Source organism: Doryrhamphus excisus, linkage group LG3 (genome assembly GCF_037039965.1).
Source record: "Doryrhamphus excisus strain RoL-2023G ecotype Guam linkage group LG3, RoL_Dexc_Guam_v1.1, whole genome shotgun sequence".
Taxonomy (NCBI): domain Eukaryota; kingdom Metazoa; phylum Chordata; class Actinopteri; order Syngnathiformes; family Syngnathidae; genus Doryrhamphus; species Doryrhamphus excisus.
This window is the reverse complement of record NC_136359.1, coordinates 7,129,371-7,147,908: the sequence shown is the minus strand read 5'-3', so window position 1 is coordinate 7,147,908 and position 18,538 is coordinate 7,129,371. Positions and strand designations below refer to the sequence as shown.

At 45.8% G+C, this 18,538-nt stretch overlaps 1 protein-coding gene across 3 annotated transcripts in view; it reads left to right on the top strand.

The window, feature by feature from the left end:
• The window catches only part of znrf3 (zinc and ring finger 3), a 61,537-nt gene that overhangs the window by 23,539 nt on the left and 19,460 nt on the right, over positions 1–18,538 (top strand). For 2 of the 3 annotated variants that reach the window (XM_058069797.2, XM_058069796.2), the window contains exon 2: positions 3,076–3,198. The exons of the other annotated variant lie outside the window; for it this stretch is intronic. In XM_058069797.2, coding sequence (XP_057925780.2) covers positions 3,076–3,198 — 123 coding nt within the window. The remainder of the gene's footprint in view (positions 1–3,075; positions 3,199–18,538) is intronic. 3 annotated transcript variants of the gene reach the window in all.

The following is an 18,538-nucleotide window of genomic DNA, read 5'->3' as shown; positions in this document are numbered from 1 at the left end:
AGTTAGTGCCGATGCAATTGCTAACAGCAATAGCTGGTCCACCAAAACCAGCCACCAAAGCAAGCGGGCCTGGGGCTTGTCAAGACAACAACGCTGTCTCAACACCTCTCCTTAATGCAAGCCAGCATAGCATCTGTGTGCAAGTTGCTAAACTAGGTTAATTATTGCTAAATTAGCTTAATAAAAATTAGAAGAGCACCCAAACTGTTTCAATGTTATTAAGCTAGCTTAATGCAGCTGAAATGCCATGCAGCATAGCATTCAAGTTGTTTAACTAACTTAACGCAAGCTAGTGTAGCTAGTAGATTCAAGAACAAGAACAGCAGAGTGCTCCTGTCATGTAGAGGATCTCTGAGTAGTGTAAACATACGGCGTGTGTTTTCATGAATTATGTTATTTATGAGTATGTTAGACATTTGCTGAGGTAAGCATTTTACAGTATCTGACTCACTCTTGTGCATTCAGTTGAATAATAAAGTTGTGTTTGTTTCTTTCGGCTTTTTCCTGATTTTAGAGTCGCCACAGCGGATCAAGTATGTAACGTATTTGTAACATATAGGTAAGGTATAAGTAACATATAGGTAAGGTGTAGGTCACACATAGATAAGGTATAGGTAATGTGTATGTAATACGTAATGAATAGGTAAGGTATATCATTAAAACCCTTAAAAGTGCAGTCTCTGCGCTGATGTATAGGTATGGTGTATGTAAGGTGTAGGAGACATATCGGTAAGGTATAGGTATGGTGTAGATGACGTATTGGTATGGTGTATATAAGGTATAGGTATGGTGTATATAAGGTGTAGGTGACGTATAGGTATGGTGTATGTAAGGTGTAGATGACGTATAGGTATGGTGTATGTAAGGTATAGTTAAGGTTTAGGTAGAGTATAGGTATGGTGTATGTAAGGTATAGCTATGGTGTAGGTGACTTATAGATAAGGTGTAAACATGGTGTATATAAGGTGTAGGTGACGTATATGTATGGTGTATATAAGGTATAGTTAAGGTGTGGGTGACGTATAGGTATGGTGTATATAGTTAGGTATAGTTAAGGTGTAGGTATGGTGTATATAAGGTATAGGTATGGTGAATGTAAGGTATAGTTAAGATATAGCTATGGTGTGTATATAAGGTATAGGTATTGTGTACATGCAGGGCTCCTTCGGCTGCTAGCGAGCTGTGTAGGGAAGATGGTGCATCCTCCCAGCCGTGTTATTGAGAAAGTGTTTGGAGAAGCTTGTGTGGGAATTTGCAGGCAGCCGACTTTGCAAGTTTTATCTTCTTCTCTGCTAACATTTGTCGGCGTGTGGGAGGGCCGAGTAGGATGGGGACGAGCGTGTCGGCACGCAAAGGCGCCCTGTTTCTTCAGCGTGTCTGATGCTCCTCATCATCACAAGGCATGGTGTGAGAAACCCCCGCCACATCAGAGGGAAAGGCCAACTTTCTCCAAAAAACACTTCTTCCCTTCCCTCGTTTATATTTCATCCCTACACCTCATCCTCTATACGTATGTCCTCGCTCAACAACAAAAAGCCCAAACCCTCCAGTTAGGTTCTTGACCCCTTGGCCTGCTGCACCACCAATCTGCACTTGGTGAGATAAGATGGGGTTCAAAGGTCGGGGGGTCCCCAGAGGGAGAAGGGTACCATCCAGGGTCATCTGCAATCACATCAGAGCGGCTGCCAGGGTGTGGCGCCACGATGCTCCTGCAGTAGGAGTTTAGCGCTAATGCTAATGGTACTAATAGTTTGTCTTTACACTCATTAATCCATCATTCTGGAACTTCAATCATCATTTAGTGTGCATGAGAAAGTGGAAAGGGAACCATACCGCCATGACAACATTGTTTCTGTTGTTGCTATATTGTGCAACATATCCAGTGGCGACACTCCACTGTCCACGTTCTCATGCACTCCCAGCGCTTTTAGAGCTCAGAAATGAACTTGTACATAAGACTTTTCACATTGAGGAAATACCCACCCCTCTACAACAACCCCGCCTGCACTGATCCCTCCTTTTATGGCGGATAATCAGAGATGATCTTTGATTAGCTTTTTTGCAGTAGGTCCTTAAGAACTGCAGAGTGCAGAGTGATCTTTGACTATAGAAGATCTTTGACTAGGCAATCCTTAAGAGCAGCCGATTTCTTCTGTCCTGAAGAGATAGCCGTAGGTCCTTCACAACAGCAGAATGTCATATTGTATAGATAATTTCTGACCACAGAAGATCTTTGATTAGTGAGTTATTAAAAACAGCAGTGTACTCCTGTTGTATATAGGATCTTTGAGCATAGAAGATATTTGATTAGTGTATTCTTGAGAACATCACAGTGCTATTTTCATATAAAGGATCTTTGGCCATAGACACTCTTTTGATTGATTAGTGTTGTTGCAATCTCCCTAAGAACTGCAGAGTGCTGCTATCATATAGAGGATCTTTGACTCATGATTTTGCAGGAGGTCCTTAAAACCATAAAAAAACATAGGGCTCCTCTCATATAGAGGACCTTTGACTGTAGGGGATCTGTGATGAGTGCCTTTGCAGTAAGTCCTTAAGAACAGCGTGAGTGAGAGTGTTTCTGTCATGTGGAGGATCTTTGACTTGCATTTTCTTAAGAACATTAGGGTGCTCTTGTCTTGTCTAGATGATCTTTGACTTGAGATACTGCAGTAGTTAAAACCTTTTGCAGTAAAACCTTAAACACCAACAGAGGGCCCCTGTCATGTAGAGGATCTTTGACTACAGAGGATTTGACTAGCATTTTTGTGATAGGTCCTGCATCAGAGCACCTCTGCCTCATGGAGGATCTTTGACTGCCGTTTCTTTAAGAAGAGCAGAGTGCTCCTGTCATATAGTTTTTTTGTATCTTTGATATCTGTATGATCAGCATGTTTTGGGCAGCAGTTGCTCAGGGGTAGAGCAGGTCAGTCGGAGTCTACCCCAAGGCAACGGTAGCTAAAGATGGAGATCACCAGCAGCAGCGGGGGGCCGAGAAGTGAATGAATAATGTGTTGAGTGGGTACCTTGAAAGGCACGATATAAATCTAATCCATGAATACATGTTCTTTCCAGATGCACCCTTTGGGATTATGCAACAACAACGACGAGGAAGACCTGTACGAGTACGGCTGGGTTGGGGTGGTCAAACTGGAGCAACCGGAGCTGGATCCCAGTTGCCTGACTGTGCTGGGAAAGGTAACCACGGCAGCAATGCACGCGTGTTTGTCTCTGAGTGGGAGAATTACAGGAAATGTGCAGGCTTGAGACTACAGAAGTGTTCCTGTCGTTTAGAGGATCTTTGACTGGCGTTTGTGGCGTGTGGACGTGCTAATGGCAAACTTTGACTGGTGACGGATGCTGATGTATCTTTCTGAGCAGGCATTCTTAGGAAAAGATTTGACCAAGGAGTAAATGTTGAGTTCTGTCAGTGCTCAGGCGGGTTTAGTCAAGGCACCGGTCGTCACACAAGCGTAAAAAGTTATAAACCACTCCTTCTCACCGGAAAACATTGCTCACATTTTGACTGAAAAGATTGGGATTGGGATTGATTTAAGGCTAGCATGGTGTGTGGCTACCGCTGTTAGCATGCTAGGATGATCAATCCACCACAGGAAGCATAAATGCTACTTTTTCATTTATTTGCCTCCATTGTAAAGTGGGCGGGGTCTTTATTGAAGACAGGTTATTGTTTACATTTATATTTATTTGTATTTACAGTATGCAAATAAAATCCCCACCGTCTGCTCGGTGGAAGCAGGATGGCCATGGAATGGCGTATTGGCGCCATCTCTTTCCTCGTAATTAGAGGCGGGAAAGCCCATTGTTGCATCTCGACAGAGCGCAGGCCGGGCCCTGGACACAGCTGCACGTCTTTGCCAGACCAGCCCCCCCCAAACATGCCCCACCCTGGCCCGGATACCCAGCCGGCTCCCACTCCCACACAATCCTTGATCCTTCCAGGACCATCCGCTCGCCCGCCCACACTGGGCCACTTTGCCTAGCTGGAATCTTTTCTGGTCAGTCTGGGTTAAATTCAATTACAACATTCTTCCTGCAAGAAAAAGGTAAATGAGTGAGAAAAAAGGCTGTTTATGCTGAGCCCTGGCTAAAAATAAAACGTGTCTGGGAACACAATGCCCCCCAGCTGTGCTTCGAAGCTTCGCCACATAGCAGAGGGCATTTGCCCCTCTATTTAAAGTCGCCTTTCTTTTAAGTGGCCCAATTGGCTGATGCATATGCTCAGATACCACAGGGTGACATCCCACTCTGATGTATATGGTCAGACACCAGAGAATGACATCCCACTCTGATGATTAAGGTCAGACAACAGAGGATGACATCCCACTCTGATGCATATTCTGACATACCAGAGGATGACATCCCACTCTGATGCATATGGTCACATACCAGAGGATGACATCCACTCTGATGCATATTCTCACATACAGTGCATCCGGAAAGTATTCACAGCGCTTCACTTTTTCTACATTTTGTCATGTTACAGCCTCATTCCAAACTGTATTAAATTAATCTCTTACCTCAAAATTCTACACAAAATACTCCATTATGACAATGTGAAAAAAGTTTTTTTGACATGTTTTGAATTTATTAAAAATTTATTAACATTTTTTTTTATTAAAAAACAAAAAAATCACATTTACATAAGTATTCACAGCCTTTGCCATGAAGCTCAAAATTTAGCTCAGGTGCATCTTTTTTCCACTGATCATGCTTGAGATATTTCTACAGCTTAATTGGAGTCCACCTGCAGTAAATTCAGTTGATTGGACATGATTTGGAAATATAATAACTGTCTATATAAGGTCCCACAGTTGACTGTGCATGTCAGAGCACAAACACCAAGCATGAAGTCAAAAGAACTGTCTGTAGAACTGCGAGACAGGATTGTCTTGAGGCACAAATCTGGGGAAGGATACAGAAAAATTTCTGCTGCTTTGAAGGTCCCAATGAGCACAGTGGCCTCCATTATTCGTAAATGGAAGACGTTTGGAACCACCAGGACTCTTCCTAGAGCTGGCCGGCCTTCTAAACTGAGCGATCGGGGAAGAAGGGCCTTAGTCAGGGAGGTGACTAAGGCCCCGATGGTCACTCTGTCAGAGCTCCAGCGTTCCTCTGTGGAGAGAGGAGAGCCTTCCAGAAGGACAACCATCTCTGCAGCAATCCACCAATCAGGCCTGTATGGTAGAGTGGCCAGACGAAAGCCACTCCTTAGTAAAAGGAACATGGCAGCCCGTCTGGAATTTGCCAAAAAGCACCTGAATGACTCTCAGACCATGAGAAACAAAATTCTCTGGTCTGATGAGACAAAGATTGAACTCTTTGGTGTGAATGCCAGGCGCCATATTTGGAGGAAACCAGGCACTGCTCATCACCAGGCCAATACCATCCCTACAGTGAAGCATGGTGGTGGCAGCATCATGCTGTGGGGATGTTTTTCAGCAGCAGGAACTGGCAGACTAGTCAGGATAGAAGGAAAATGAATGCAGCAATATATAGAGATATCCTGGATGAAAACCTGCTCCAGAGCGCTCTTGACCTCAGGCTGGGGCGAAGGTTCATTTTTCGGCAGGACAACGACCCGAAGCACACAGCCAAGATCTCAAAAGATTGGCTTCAGAACCACTCCGTGAATGTCCTGGAGTGGCCCAGCCAGAGTCCAGACTTGAATCCGATCCAACATCTCTGGAGAGATCTGAAAATGGCTGTGCACAGACGTCTCCCATCCAACCTGATGGAGCTTGAGACTTATTGCAAAGAAGAATGGGCAAAACTGCCTAAAGATAGGTGTGCTAAACTTGTGGGATCATATTCAAAAAGACTTGAGGCTGTAATTGCTGCCAAAGGTGGATCAACAAAGTATTAAGCAAAGGCTGTGAATACTTATGTAAATGTGATTTTTTTGTTTTCTATTTTTAATAAATTCAAAACATGTCAAAAAAACCTTTTTTCACATTGTCTTAATGGAGTATTTTGTGTAGAATTTTGAGGTAAGAGATTAATTTAATACAGTTTGGAATGAGGCTGTAACATGACAAAATGTAGAAAAAGTGAAGCGCTGTGAATACTCACATACCAGAGGATGACATCCCACTCTGATGCATATGGTCAGACACCAGATAATGACATCCCACTCTGATGCCTATTCTCACATACCAGAGGATTACATCCCACTCTGATGCATATGGTCAGACACCAGAGAATGACATCCCACTGTGATGTTATTCTCACATACCAGAGGAAGACATCCCACTCTGATGATTAAGGTCAGACACCAGAGGATGACATCCCACTCTGATGCTATTTTCACATACCAGAGGAGGACATCCCACTTTGATGCATATGGTCAGGCACCAGAGGAAGACATACCACCCTGATGCCTAGTCTCACATACCAGAGGATGACATCCCACTCTGATGCATATGGTCAGACACCAGATAATGACATCCCACTCTGATGCCTATTCTCACATACCAGAGGATGACATCCCACTCTGATGCATATGGTCAGGTACCAGAGGATGACATCTCACTCTGCTCAGGCACCAGAGGGTGACATCCCACTCTTATGCATACGGTCAGACACCACAGGAAGATCATTTCTCAACACCTTTGCTAGAGAGTAGGAGTGTAACTGCTTGCAGTGGTGCCTTAAAAACAGCTGAGTGTTCTTATCATAGAAGGGATCTCTGGCTAGAGGATCTTTGACTAGCGTTTTTGCCACACATACTTCCAAAAAGACAAAAGTGCCTGTATATAGAGGATCTTTGAAAAGCATTTTTGCAGTAGAGCCTTGGAAACAGCCGAGGGCTATAGGATCTGTGACTAGTGTCTGTGCCAAATGTTCTCAAAAAGAGACAAATGCTCCTGTTACATAGAGGAGTACTGTCTTCGGAGGGCGTTCTTAAAAACAGCCAAGCCCTCCTCTTGTATAGAGGATCTTTGACTAGCGTTTTTACAGCACATCCTCAAAAACACTCCCATCCCAACAGCCGAGCGCTTTCCACTATTGGACTAGTGGATCTTTGACAAGCATTTTGCAGCACATGCTTAAGTATGGCAGATCTTTCCTGTCCTATCAAGGATCTTTGATGGGATGGTCTTTTTTGCAGGACTTTTTTTTACTAACAGCCGAGTGCCCCCGTCAGGTGGAGGATCTTTGATGACCGTTTCCGCAGCACATCCTTAAACATAGCAAATCTTTCCTGTCCTCTAAATGATCTTTGATAGGATGAACTTTGCTAGCGTTTTTGCAGAGCTTTTTTTACAAACAGCCGAGTGCTCCTGTCATATGGAGGATCTTTGTCTCGCATGACGAGCATTTTTACTACAGAGTGCTATCGTGGTATAAAGAATCTTTGACTCGTGTTCTTGTTGAGGACTTTATTGTTGTGTGACGTGCTGGTGAAGTTGGGCAACGCTGTGGGACATCCTGGTGAAGTTGGGCAACGCTGTGGGACGCGCTGGTGAAATTGGGCTACGCTGTGGGACGTCCTGGTGAAGTTGGGCTATGCTGTGGGACGTGCTGGTGAAATTAGGCTACACTGTGGGACTTGCTGGTGAAATTGGGCTACACTGTGGGATGTGGTGGTAAAGTTGGGCATCGCTGTGGGACGTCCCGGTGAAGTTGGGCTACGCTGTGGGACGTCCTGGTGAAGTTGGGCTACGCTGTGGGACGTCCAGGAACTTTTTTTAGGTTGCAGGTGTGAAATTTGTGTTCCCAAGTTTAGTGCTGCTGCTGCGTGCCACGCAGCAGCAGAGCAAAGGGAGTAAGCGGGCGGCCGGCATGTGCTTCCCACTGGCTCAAAGATCCTTGCCGGCCGGGCTGGCATGTCCAGCGCTGGTATGTGCATGTTGTGTGTGTGTGTGTGGCCTGGGGGGGCGCTGCCCTTCACCAGCACCATCGGTTCCACCGTGAATGTGCGCCAAAGACAACATTTCATCGTGGCATAGCGCAACTGGGCCGGGCCTGGCCACTACAAAGTGCTTGAAAATAACCGAGGAGAAGAGTTGAAGAAAAAGATTCCTCATGACATCTCCTCCCAGAAATAAACACACGCCGCTTTCAAGTTCCTGCCAGAGGCGTACGACCATAAAATGTGCATCCTGCATGGGGCGAGTCCTAAAACCTGGCTTGCCCTGGAACAATGTGTGTGGGCAAAGGAGCGGGATTTCATCCAACGGTCTTGACTCTACTTGACGCGACGTGCGTCCCTGGCCGAGAAATTTCTTTGAACCCTCTTGTGAAAAAAAAACACCTTGCTAAACCAGCTTTGGTCTTCCAGAGGAATGTCTGCACCTCCTTTGACAACATAAAGAAGCCAACGCCGCCCTCACAGTTCATTTATTCTGTCATGTCAAGGATAATTCCATAGAAATAAGCTAGGACCGCATCTTGTATGGCAGGATACATTTGCTATCCGCTGAAACTGAGCATGTCTCAGCTTCTGGCAACACACGTGCATGCGCCTCACAGTGTCGACATTTCCCTTGGTGCTCCGCAGTTCCTACCGTTGCTGGCAGCACTCGTGTCACGCTGTGACCGCCGTTCTTGAGAAGACACAGTACAGTCGTCTCTGGCCACTTCCTGGTTGGAGAAATATATTGACTAATAAATCATGCTGTTTTGTGGCGGAATATGGCCTGGAATTGGACGTGATTTGACATCCCGTCTGGAAGTTTTTGGTTTCTTTGTTTCAGAAGAAATAAATTCAAGGCTAAGTGGATAGCTTGATAGCTTGCTTGTTTGTCATATAGCTAGCAAGGTAGCTAGAGTCGCTGCAGCATCAGAATTGTGCAATACGTTGTAAGCCTTGAATAACAGGAGTGTAAAGGTGATTGTAGGGGTGTTACTTCAGGTCTACGGGGCTCTTACACCAGCTGTGGGCCACGAATGGCCGTTGGGCTGCACTTTGGACACTCTTTGTATTGTATGGATGCAATGTCCACTGAAGCTGAATCAACATGCAGCCATTGTTGTCTAAACATCTCACGCCGAACAAATTATGTGCAATTACCACGCCAGTGAATTGCAGCTCCCCCTGCACTCATGCGGCCCCAGACGGAGGCATTTGATTGGAGCCAAGGCAGAGTTATCATGCCAGCTGTTTAGACAAAGTAAGGGTGTGTTGATAGTAAACGTGTACTGCTGTACAAGCAGTAGGTAGTGTAGTATTACCCAGGACAAGGTACTTTGGAAGCTGGCTGAAACGGGCAGGCTGTACGGCCATCAAATCAAACAGCCGCTGCCTCTTGGTGCTAAGTAGCTTTGGGCGTGAAGCCTGGCATGTCCCAAAAAGCCAATAAAAGCGTATGGAATGTTGTGGGAATGATGAGGAAAAGTGGACTGAAGGAGGGAAGACGTCAGCAGACAGACAGGATGGAGCGTGATACGCAGGAGATGGGCTCGGAGCCTGCGGCAACCTTCTGATGTCCTACGCACTCAGGTGTGTGTTGGAGGTCGTCTGGAGGCCACGGCGGTGCCAGTGGAGTGTCATTCCCACTGAGCGCATTGGCCGACCAGGACTGGCCCGGCTCTGACCTTGTTCTTGAGACGCCTCCTGTCGCGCTTGTTTGTCGGCCACGGTCGGCAGCGCCGTCTGCTGGGTGGGCGTCATGAGCGTGTGCACGCGTTAGCTGGTCTGCTGCTTGTCGGCGTGGCGAAGGCGAGCTGGGAAGCCTGGCTGATGGCTTTGTTTTCATGCTGGATGACTCACTGCGGTGTCTCGCCATCCTCTGGCGCTCCCTTTTTGATGCTCCTTCCTTCCATCACTGCAAGAAGGCGAACTCAGTGCAGTCAGTCTCTTGATTTTATTTATTGGGTGTCCAAACGTTTGCCAGCGGGGGCACATGGTGAAAAATGAAGGGATGCGACTTTGCCCCTTAGATATTTAGCACATAAGCTAAGAACTCATCTTTGTCATTTACTGCTGCTAAAAAAAAAACTATTTTTATTAGCAACTTTACTCTTTGCGCTTTTTTAAAATTTTCTAAATATTTCTTCTATGACTTTATTCCTGTAATATTAATAACTTTTCCCCAACCTAAATTGTTCATCATAATGTTACAATTTTATGAACATTTTCTATTTGTTTTCTTTAGTATTTCAACTCTCTGCAGCTAAAATTACATATTTTTAAAAATTAGAATATGACTTTATTCTCGTTTTAACTGTTTTTTTTTTTTAGATTTGGGCTTCATTCCCATAACATTATAACTTTTACCACCACCTAATTTTCCAAAAATGCCAAGTTGGTTGCTCTGTTTTCATTTATTCCAACCCACGGCCCGCCTCCAGGCATGCCCACTCTGCTGCGATTGGCCCCATTCGGCTTGTATATAAGGAAGTCGACGGCTGGAGGGCTCATAGTGAGCCAATATTAAAATAAACTTTAGTTTATGGTGACATGGGTTCATCATGGCAGAAGCGACAACTACAGTCTTGTACACAGCATTAAAGGGCAATTATGATGCTTTTTCCACTTTTCTGACTTATGTCATTAGAATGACAACCGCTTACGTCGACGTGGGAGGTGGAGGGGGGCGTTGACATGAATGGTGCCAACTTGCAATGTTGTTCATCACGACAGAATGTTGTTAACGTGGATTCAAAACCGATAACGCTAACGCTAGCTCCTGGGCCGCCACTTCACATGCCCACACGCTGCGCTGGTGAACCCGGGGTGCAGGGAGGACGAGGAATTGATAAAGAGGGGCATCGGCAGCGGGAGGTGCCCCACCCCCCCCAGGATGAGAAAGCTTCTCCTCTCTTCAATCACGGGCCCACGAGAATCCCACTGCGCCGGTTTCCATGGTCACTGGGAAGCTTCATGTGTCATGCGGCTCCAAGTGAGCCGTCCCCGGTGCCGATTCCCCGCCTTTTGATGCGGGGGGGCAGATGCATGAAGGGAGGAGAAAGGAGCCCAGGTGAAGTGGAGCTAGGTGAGAAAGTGGTGCCTTCATACTTTGTTTTGTTACATGCCAGTGGAACACCACTTTCATCTCAGCCGGAATGTTGCAGCAGATCAAAAGCCCGGCTGTGGAAAAAGTCAATCTCTGCAAAGATAGGAGCAGACGTTTAACCCAGTCCCGGCAAAGCCCCGTCGTTCCCTCCCTTTATCTCCACCTAAGCCCGCTGCTTTGTTGGGGAATGTGCATGAGAATCCTTGTGGCCCGCGCCCCCCTGTGTCCGGCCTGGCATGGGATCTGGAAGGGCCCACCGCGCTGCTAATCTGAGGCCTCTCCTATCTAGAGATGCTTCCACCACTCCAGGATTAGTGGGGGCGTGAATGGCATCCTGCTCTTGTGCTGCTTTTATGCTCAGCCAGCGAGCCTGTGTTTGCCCGGCAACATGTGATGGGGAGGAGGAGGAGGAGGAGGAGGTGCTGTGTGGGTCGATGAAGAAAGCATGCAGAGACAAGGCCAATTGCTTTACACGGCCAGAACATTAGGTACACCTGCATGGTGTTATGCCTTCGCACTGGCAGCTGTTGCTAATATTCCTGATCCTTAGCAACAGTCCTTTGCAGGTGATATATAGATATGATATGATATTAGAATATTCTTATATATCTTATATTATAAGAATATATATATATATATATATATATATATATATTATATATATATATATATATATATTATAAGAAAAAATGTAAGTGAAACGTAGGTTTAGTTTGGTTTAGTTAAGTTTAGTAAGATGTCTCATGTCTGAGAAAGAGTGGGATTATTCAATCCTCTGGCTGAGACGGACATGCCATGACTGAGATCGAATGAAAAATAGGTTCTCCTCTCATGATGTGTGGAAGTGGTATGTTTTTGTCTTTGTTGTCCTTTGTTCCACTCCTTTTGAAACACTCTTAAGTCTAGAACAAGTAGATTGGAAAGGCTAACGAGTTAGCTTGCTGGAGAGAAACCGTGACCTGCATAATGTTATGTCAACAAAGAATAAAAATGGACTCTTGTGTGTTATTTTAAGTCTACAGGGCTCTAGTAATGTTACAATCAGTGTTTATTCTGTGCTCTAACTGTGAAAAGATTCCACTGATTATTATTGAATCATACTTGGTGGAAATTCACCTATCACTGTCGAGTCTGGAACCATTTAATCGTGATAAATGAGGGACAACTCTCCACAAATTGTAAAAATTGTCCCCCTCCCCCCACCACACCTGGTCAACAAGTCTGGTTTATTACCGGCGGCGTTTCCTGCTCTGATGTTAATCTTTATGGGGAGGAGAATACACACATGAAAAGGAGTACTGTCCGCCTTGGCTGATTAGATCTTCTTTCATCACTCTGGCCTCATTGTGCTCACTGTGATCACAACAAACAATGAGAGCATTTAAGACAGGTGAGGCGGCCACCTCCCATGTCCCAGCTGCTAATGTCTGCCAATTATTTCTTTGGGAGAAATGCATTTTGGTGTGGTGGAGATGGCATCCACTCTCTGGAACGGATGTCCATTTTTGTAAATCCGTCTCCAAATGTTGTCCACTGGATTTAGATGTGATGCCTGTGACATCACTTAGCCATCTGGTGTTTGACGCCCCTGCACAACCTGAAGCTCCATTTTTCCACTGATGGATCATGATGGTGCCCACTCCGCTGTGCTGTGTCGGGTGGGTCTCCTTGCCATGGCAGGAACCTTGAAAGCCAGCAGAACTTTCTTCCACATTTCCACTTGTCCCACGTTTGGCGCTCTCCTGTAAACGCCCAATGTTGTGACCTTGAAAAAGATGACCTTTCTTCTCTGGCAGATGTTATCTGATGCTATTTGTTCCACCCTCGGTACCAGCAACAATCTTCATTTGGGCCGAGGATGGTCAGCCAATGGGATCATCCGGCCTTTCTGTTCCACGAGTCCAACTCCAGTAGCAATGGCGTGCTGCGAGAGGCCTTGGTGATGCAACAACCCCACCGCGCTGTGGCGTTGCCATCAAGAGATCATGGCGGTGGGAACACCTGACACATTTTGGCCAAGATTTGTTTTTGTGAAGTGTTCCCGACAAGGACGAGGGTTTTCAAGGCCTGGCTTCTCCTTGGCACTGTTGCTAGCTGTGACTCTGTGACTCTTAAGCAGGGCTGTACTGTATTTGTTTACGATTGTTTACAGCAAATTAAGGCTTCATCAAACCTGTGCTAACATCATGGCCGCTGCACACTGGCAGCCGTGTAGTTTTCCATGGCAGGAACTTGTCTGAGCTATGGGGCGATCTCGGTGTGTGTGTGTGTGTGTGTGTGTGTGTGGGTGGGCAGGCTTAACGGGGGCCCGCAGCTCGTTTTGCCCTGTGACCTCGTCGCAACGCAACCATTAAGGCCTCATGTGCCCTTTTTTAATTTTTGTCAACGCCGTAGAGTGACTCTGTGACTGTAGTATTTTTCTTTATTGGGTCGTGCTGCTGGCATAAGCTGTTATCCACACCTGATAACACGCTCAGAATGCTGTATTACATCACACATGCTATTCTACGCAACGTATACTGTACAGTACGTGGCCTATGAACAGGACTGAATGAGTACTTTGAGGATTGTCATTGTAAGAATGCTACTGCAAATGGGAACACATGCACAATACAAGTCGTCCCTTGCTATATGGTGAAAAAATCATCTCTGTTTTGTGGTTGAAAATATATATACTAGAAAGACAAGTTATATGTAGCGTTGTGGCCACTAGGAATCACTAATGTTATGAGACATGACTTTAGATGCCTTACCTTTCACACTGCATAGAGACTGGCTACTGAGCCAGCAGAGCCCAGCCTACATGCCATGGCCAAGACGGACGTGCCATAGCTGAGACGGACTTGCCATAGCTGAGATGGATGTGCCATAGTCGATATGGACATGCCATATTGCTGAGACAGACGTGCCATAGCTCAGACAGACGTGCCGTAGCTCTGACAGGTGTGCCATGAATGAGACAGACGTGCCATGGCTGAGACAGACGTGCCATAGCCGAGAAGGATGTGCCATTGATCATTTGTATGTTTGGCTCACGTGATGGGGGCTTAAACCGACGTTCTGTGGGAGTGTATCAGAGTCAGTTTTCGTTTTATGGCAGTTGTCTTGGAAATGCCTGAAACTGAAATGTACGTTTGTTTGCGATGTCGCTGTGCCGTAAAAAGGATGAATCTTGTTTGGATCCAAGTGTTGATGGGCTGTTCTTGAACGTAACACTGACATTGCAGCTTCCTCCTCTTCCATCCCATCTGGCAAACGCTCGGGTAAAACTATTTCTGGCCACAGATTGGGATTTTCTAGAATTTGTTGTTGCATATTGTTGATTCTAGCCTGGAATGGAGTCGCTGTCATGAAAACGTCCTCTCGTCCTGTCGCAGAAGAGGCCTTTTAAAAAAGCGTGTTTGTTTTCCTGTAAACCCCAAAGACAGGCCCTGTAGCGGTAAGAAAACAACACAGGAGGAAAGTGGAGGAAATTGAATTAGCGGCTGCTCCACGACTCTGTAGTCGGCGCGCTCGGGTCAGCGCGCTCGGGTCGGCGCGCTCGGCCTGCTGTGAGCGTGTGAAGTGAGCCAGTGTGACGCCGGCGAGCACTCAGGGCGTCCGCAGAGGCAGGAAGCGGTGCCCGTGGTGGGCTGCAAACAAGACATCATGTCTTACTCAAAAAATCCTGGCAGACAAGAGGCAAGCATTCTCTAGCGCCACCCACTGGTGATGACTGGTGACTGAGGTCACGGTGACCTCACTAACCTCACAAAACATTTCTATTATTCTACAAATCAAACGTCTAGTATCATTCATTCAACACTGTCGTCGCACAGTCACACCATATTAACATATTTGCAGTACTGTTACAACACTGTAGTACAGTGGTGTCCAAAGTGCGGCCTAGGGGCCATCTGCAGCTCGCACCACATGTTACAAAAAAAAAAATGGAAAAATCAGCACTAATTTTACAAGAATAAAGTCAAATTAATAAATAAATGAACGAGACCTCCGTGGCGTCACACCAGCTGCTCAGAGAGTGTGTCCGAATGCAGTGCACCTTGCTGGGCCCTCTGCTGTATACTCTGGTTCTCCTGTAGTAGTCATTGACTTACCTGGTGAAATAAAAGTACAGTACAAGATTACTAAGTAATATTATCTGTCTGGGGGCATATTCATCACACAGTAGCCATCAGCCAATCACTTGTACCACATGTTCATAACGCTAATGGAACGTAGCAAGAACATGCTGCTACTTCATAATGACAGTGCAACATGTATGCGTGATATTTTAGGAGTTTTCTGCTTCCCATCTTTCTGACTTTGCTGAGTGCTGCTGGGAGCCTCTCAGAGGTGTTCCACCCCCTCCCTCACCACACACACACACACACACACACACATACACACACACACACTGTGTTGGATAGCATGGTTCACTTGGATAATTGTGGTTATGCAATGGCCAGTGAATGGCTGCCCCACATTGTGTGCTGAGGGAGGAGGAGGAGGAGAAGGAGGCTGGTCAGGAAAAGTTGGGGCGAGCGAGAGGAAATGACACGGAAATGAGCCGTGTGTTTTTGGAAAAACTTCAGACAAAAAGTAGTGAGTGGAACATGTGATGACATGTGATTTTTTTTTTCCGGTTGTGATTCCATCTGATTAGGCAGCGACGCGCTGCTGCTGCCCACATCGCAGGAAGCTAGCGTAGTGTAGCACGTAGCCGTCGTTGACAATCAATTGGAGGACAGGTTTCACGTCTGCTTTTTCTGATATCAGCAACGTCCACTCAGCCCTGTGAGGAACTCAAGTGTCCTTTCCTTTTGATGTTTACATTGGCTTCGCGCCAAGCTAAACTACTCCACATTGAAATGTATCCTCCAAGTGTGACAAGATAAACAAGTCCAGCCTACTGATTCTGCTCGAGAAATATGTCCACACGTGAAAGCAGCTGAAACTGCAAACATGAGGTGTAACGTTATATGCATGTTGGAAACACACTGAAAGCATTAGCATTAGCATTAGCAACTTCACTCCTTCACTTCTCTTTACGCCACTGTTCATGCGATTTGTTGCATGGTTTGTTTAATTGTCTTCCAAATAACATGCCACAGATTAACATGCTTGCGTCTCATAATACGGTAAAACTTGTCACCCAGCAACACTATAGCGATATGATAGTAACACTCTTGGGGTTCTAGTTCTACCATTCTCAGGATTCTTGTAACAAGCTATTAATACCATTGTAATTCTAGTAATACATTAACACTTTAAGACTGCATTAATGTTCTTAACTGCTACTGATGTAGCGCAAAGTAGGATAGGAATACTAGTAGCATGCTGATAACATGCGCACCCTCCATGTATAACTCAAGACCACAAGTGGTGCTACTATAGTAACCATGTGTTACATGCTAACAACTAGTCATACCAACATAGTACAATTCAATACCTGTCAACTCCAGCAGCATTGTAGTAACACTCTCAGGAGTGCTTCTAACATGTCAGTAACACATTTAGGGTAGTTGTAACCTGTTAGTAATACATTTAGGGTACTTCTAACATTCTTGGAACACTATAAGGGTGCTCCTAACATTCCAGTCACACTCGTAGAGTGCTTCTAACAAGCTAGTAAAACTCTTAGGGTGCTCATAACATGCTAGTAGCACTCCCTGGGTACTCCTTAACAAACTAGTAGGACTTTTAGGGTACTTGTAACATGCCAGTAACACTTTTAGGATAATTGTAACATGCTAGTAACACTCAAAGGGTGCTCCTACCATTCTAGTCACACTCGTAGAGTACTTAGTGGGCTTTTAAAATGCTAGTACACTAGTTTTAGTTTTAGTTAGTTTTAAATTTAGTTTTAGTTTTAACTCACTAGTTTTAGGGTACCTGTAACATGCCAGTAACACTCTAGGGTACTCCTAAGACGTTAGTGACACTCTCAGGGTACTCCTAACATGCTAGTAACACTCTTTGGGTGCTCCTAACATGCTAGTAAAACGCAACACTTAAGTAATACAGTTGAAGTAATCCATTAAAGGTTCTTGTAACATGCTGGTAACACTCGTAGAGTGCTCCTAACATGCTAGTAAAATGTTACTGTATTACTAATGTGATGCTTAAGTAACAGAGATATACAGATGATATAAAAAAACAACAACAACTGAGATGAATGAGACGTAGGACTTGCACAGCGTCACCAAAATTGTTAACTTAACAAAGCAAAACAAAGATTGGCAAATCATGGCCGTCCTGCTCTGGCTGGCGCTGCCACATGCCGATGTTGCTTTGAAGCGCTTTGTCACCATGATGTTAACAACAGTAGAAGTTACTGGCAGCTTTCTGGGTAAAGTTGCGGGAACCAGGAAGTTGGCGCGGAGCCATCACTCAGCTCATCAAGTTGTGTCAGGTGTCAGTGAGCGGCATTGACGAGCTATGACAGGCTAATTGGCCGTCGATATCCAACGGGCTGAGACGGCGCCGCGTCACGTGTTTTAGTGGCGCGTTGGATGGATGGCATGGCATCGCTTGATTTTATTTTGGTGATCTGTGGCTGCTCCGAGAGGGCAAGAAGGGGGAGCAAAACACTTGACCACATGTGAGAAACACCCGTGGGAGAAAAGTATGCCTTTATCTTTTCATAAGGCCAGGAGGCAACATGGAATTACAGGATAATAGCAGTCGAGAGTCTTCTGAAGACTTAATTGCCTTAATTATAGCAGTGACTGGTGGAGGGAGGGAGGAAGGGAGGGGAGTGGGAGGCGGAGCCACGGTGAAGAAGAAAGTAGGACTTACAGAGGGAGTGATGTGCAACATGATCCAGATGTTGCAGGTGTAGTCCAGGTGAGCGTGTTTCTACGTACGCTGGAGTAAAGGACCGTGTCTAACAAGATGCTGGCAGCTGCACCGAGGGACGCTAAAGATAGTGCTCAATTTCCTTGCTGTCTAGACGCCAGCTTTGCGGCGGCTGTGGTTTGCGTCTTCTCAAGAAAAAGATTGTGCTCTTGATTGTCGGGCTGCCCAAGCCAGCGGGAAGTTGGTGCGGCCTGCTGGAGCGCAGCGGAACTCCCGAGCTCGACTTAGCACAGCCCTTCCCATGCCCGACACATGGCTGTTGTCCAGACGAGCAGTGGAATCATTCGGAGTGGGTCTGTGTTTTGTGAAATAGGTTGTTACAGGTCCGGAGAGATCGCAGCAGAGAAATGATCACAAACAACGACTGTATGTACATTAATGATATTTAATGGTAAAACACACAGCAGTTCACAACACTTCCCCTCAAGTTATTATGCTAGACACAAGCTGATCACCCCTATGCCCCCACATAACACTCCATCATGAGTTATGCTAGACACAAGCTGATCACCCCTATGCCCCCACACAACACTCCTTCATGAGTTATTATGCTAGACATAAGCTGTCACCCCTATGCCCCCACATAACACTCCAATCAACACAGTTCGAATCCAGAATAGCATACCTTACCGTTGACAGAGGGCGGAGAGCCAAAAACCCCGGTAGAGTAATCTGGAAACCGAAAGCTGGACACTCGTGCACAGTTCACAGCAGAC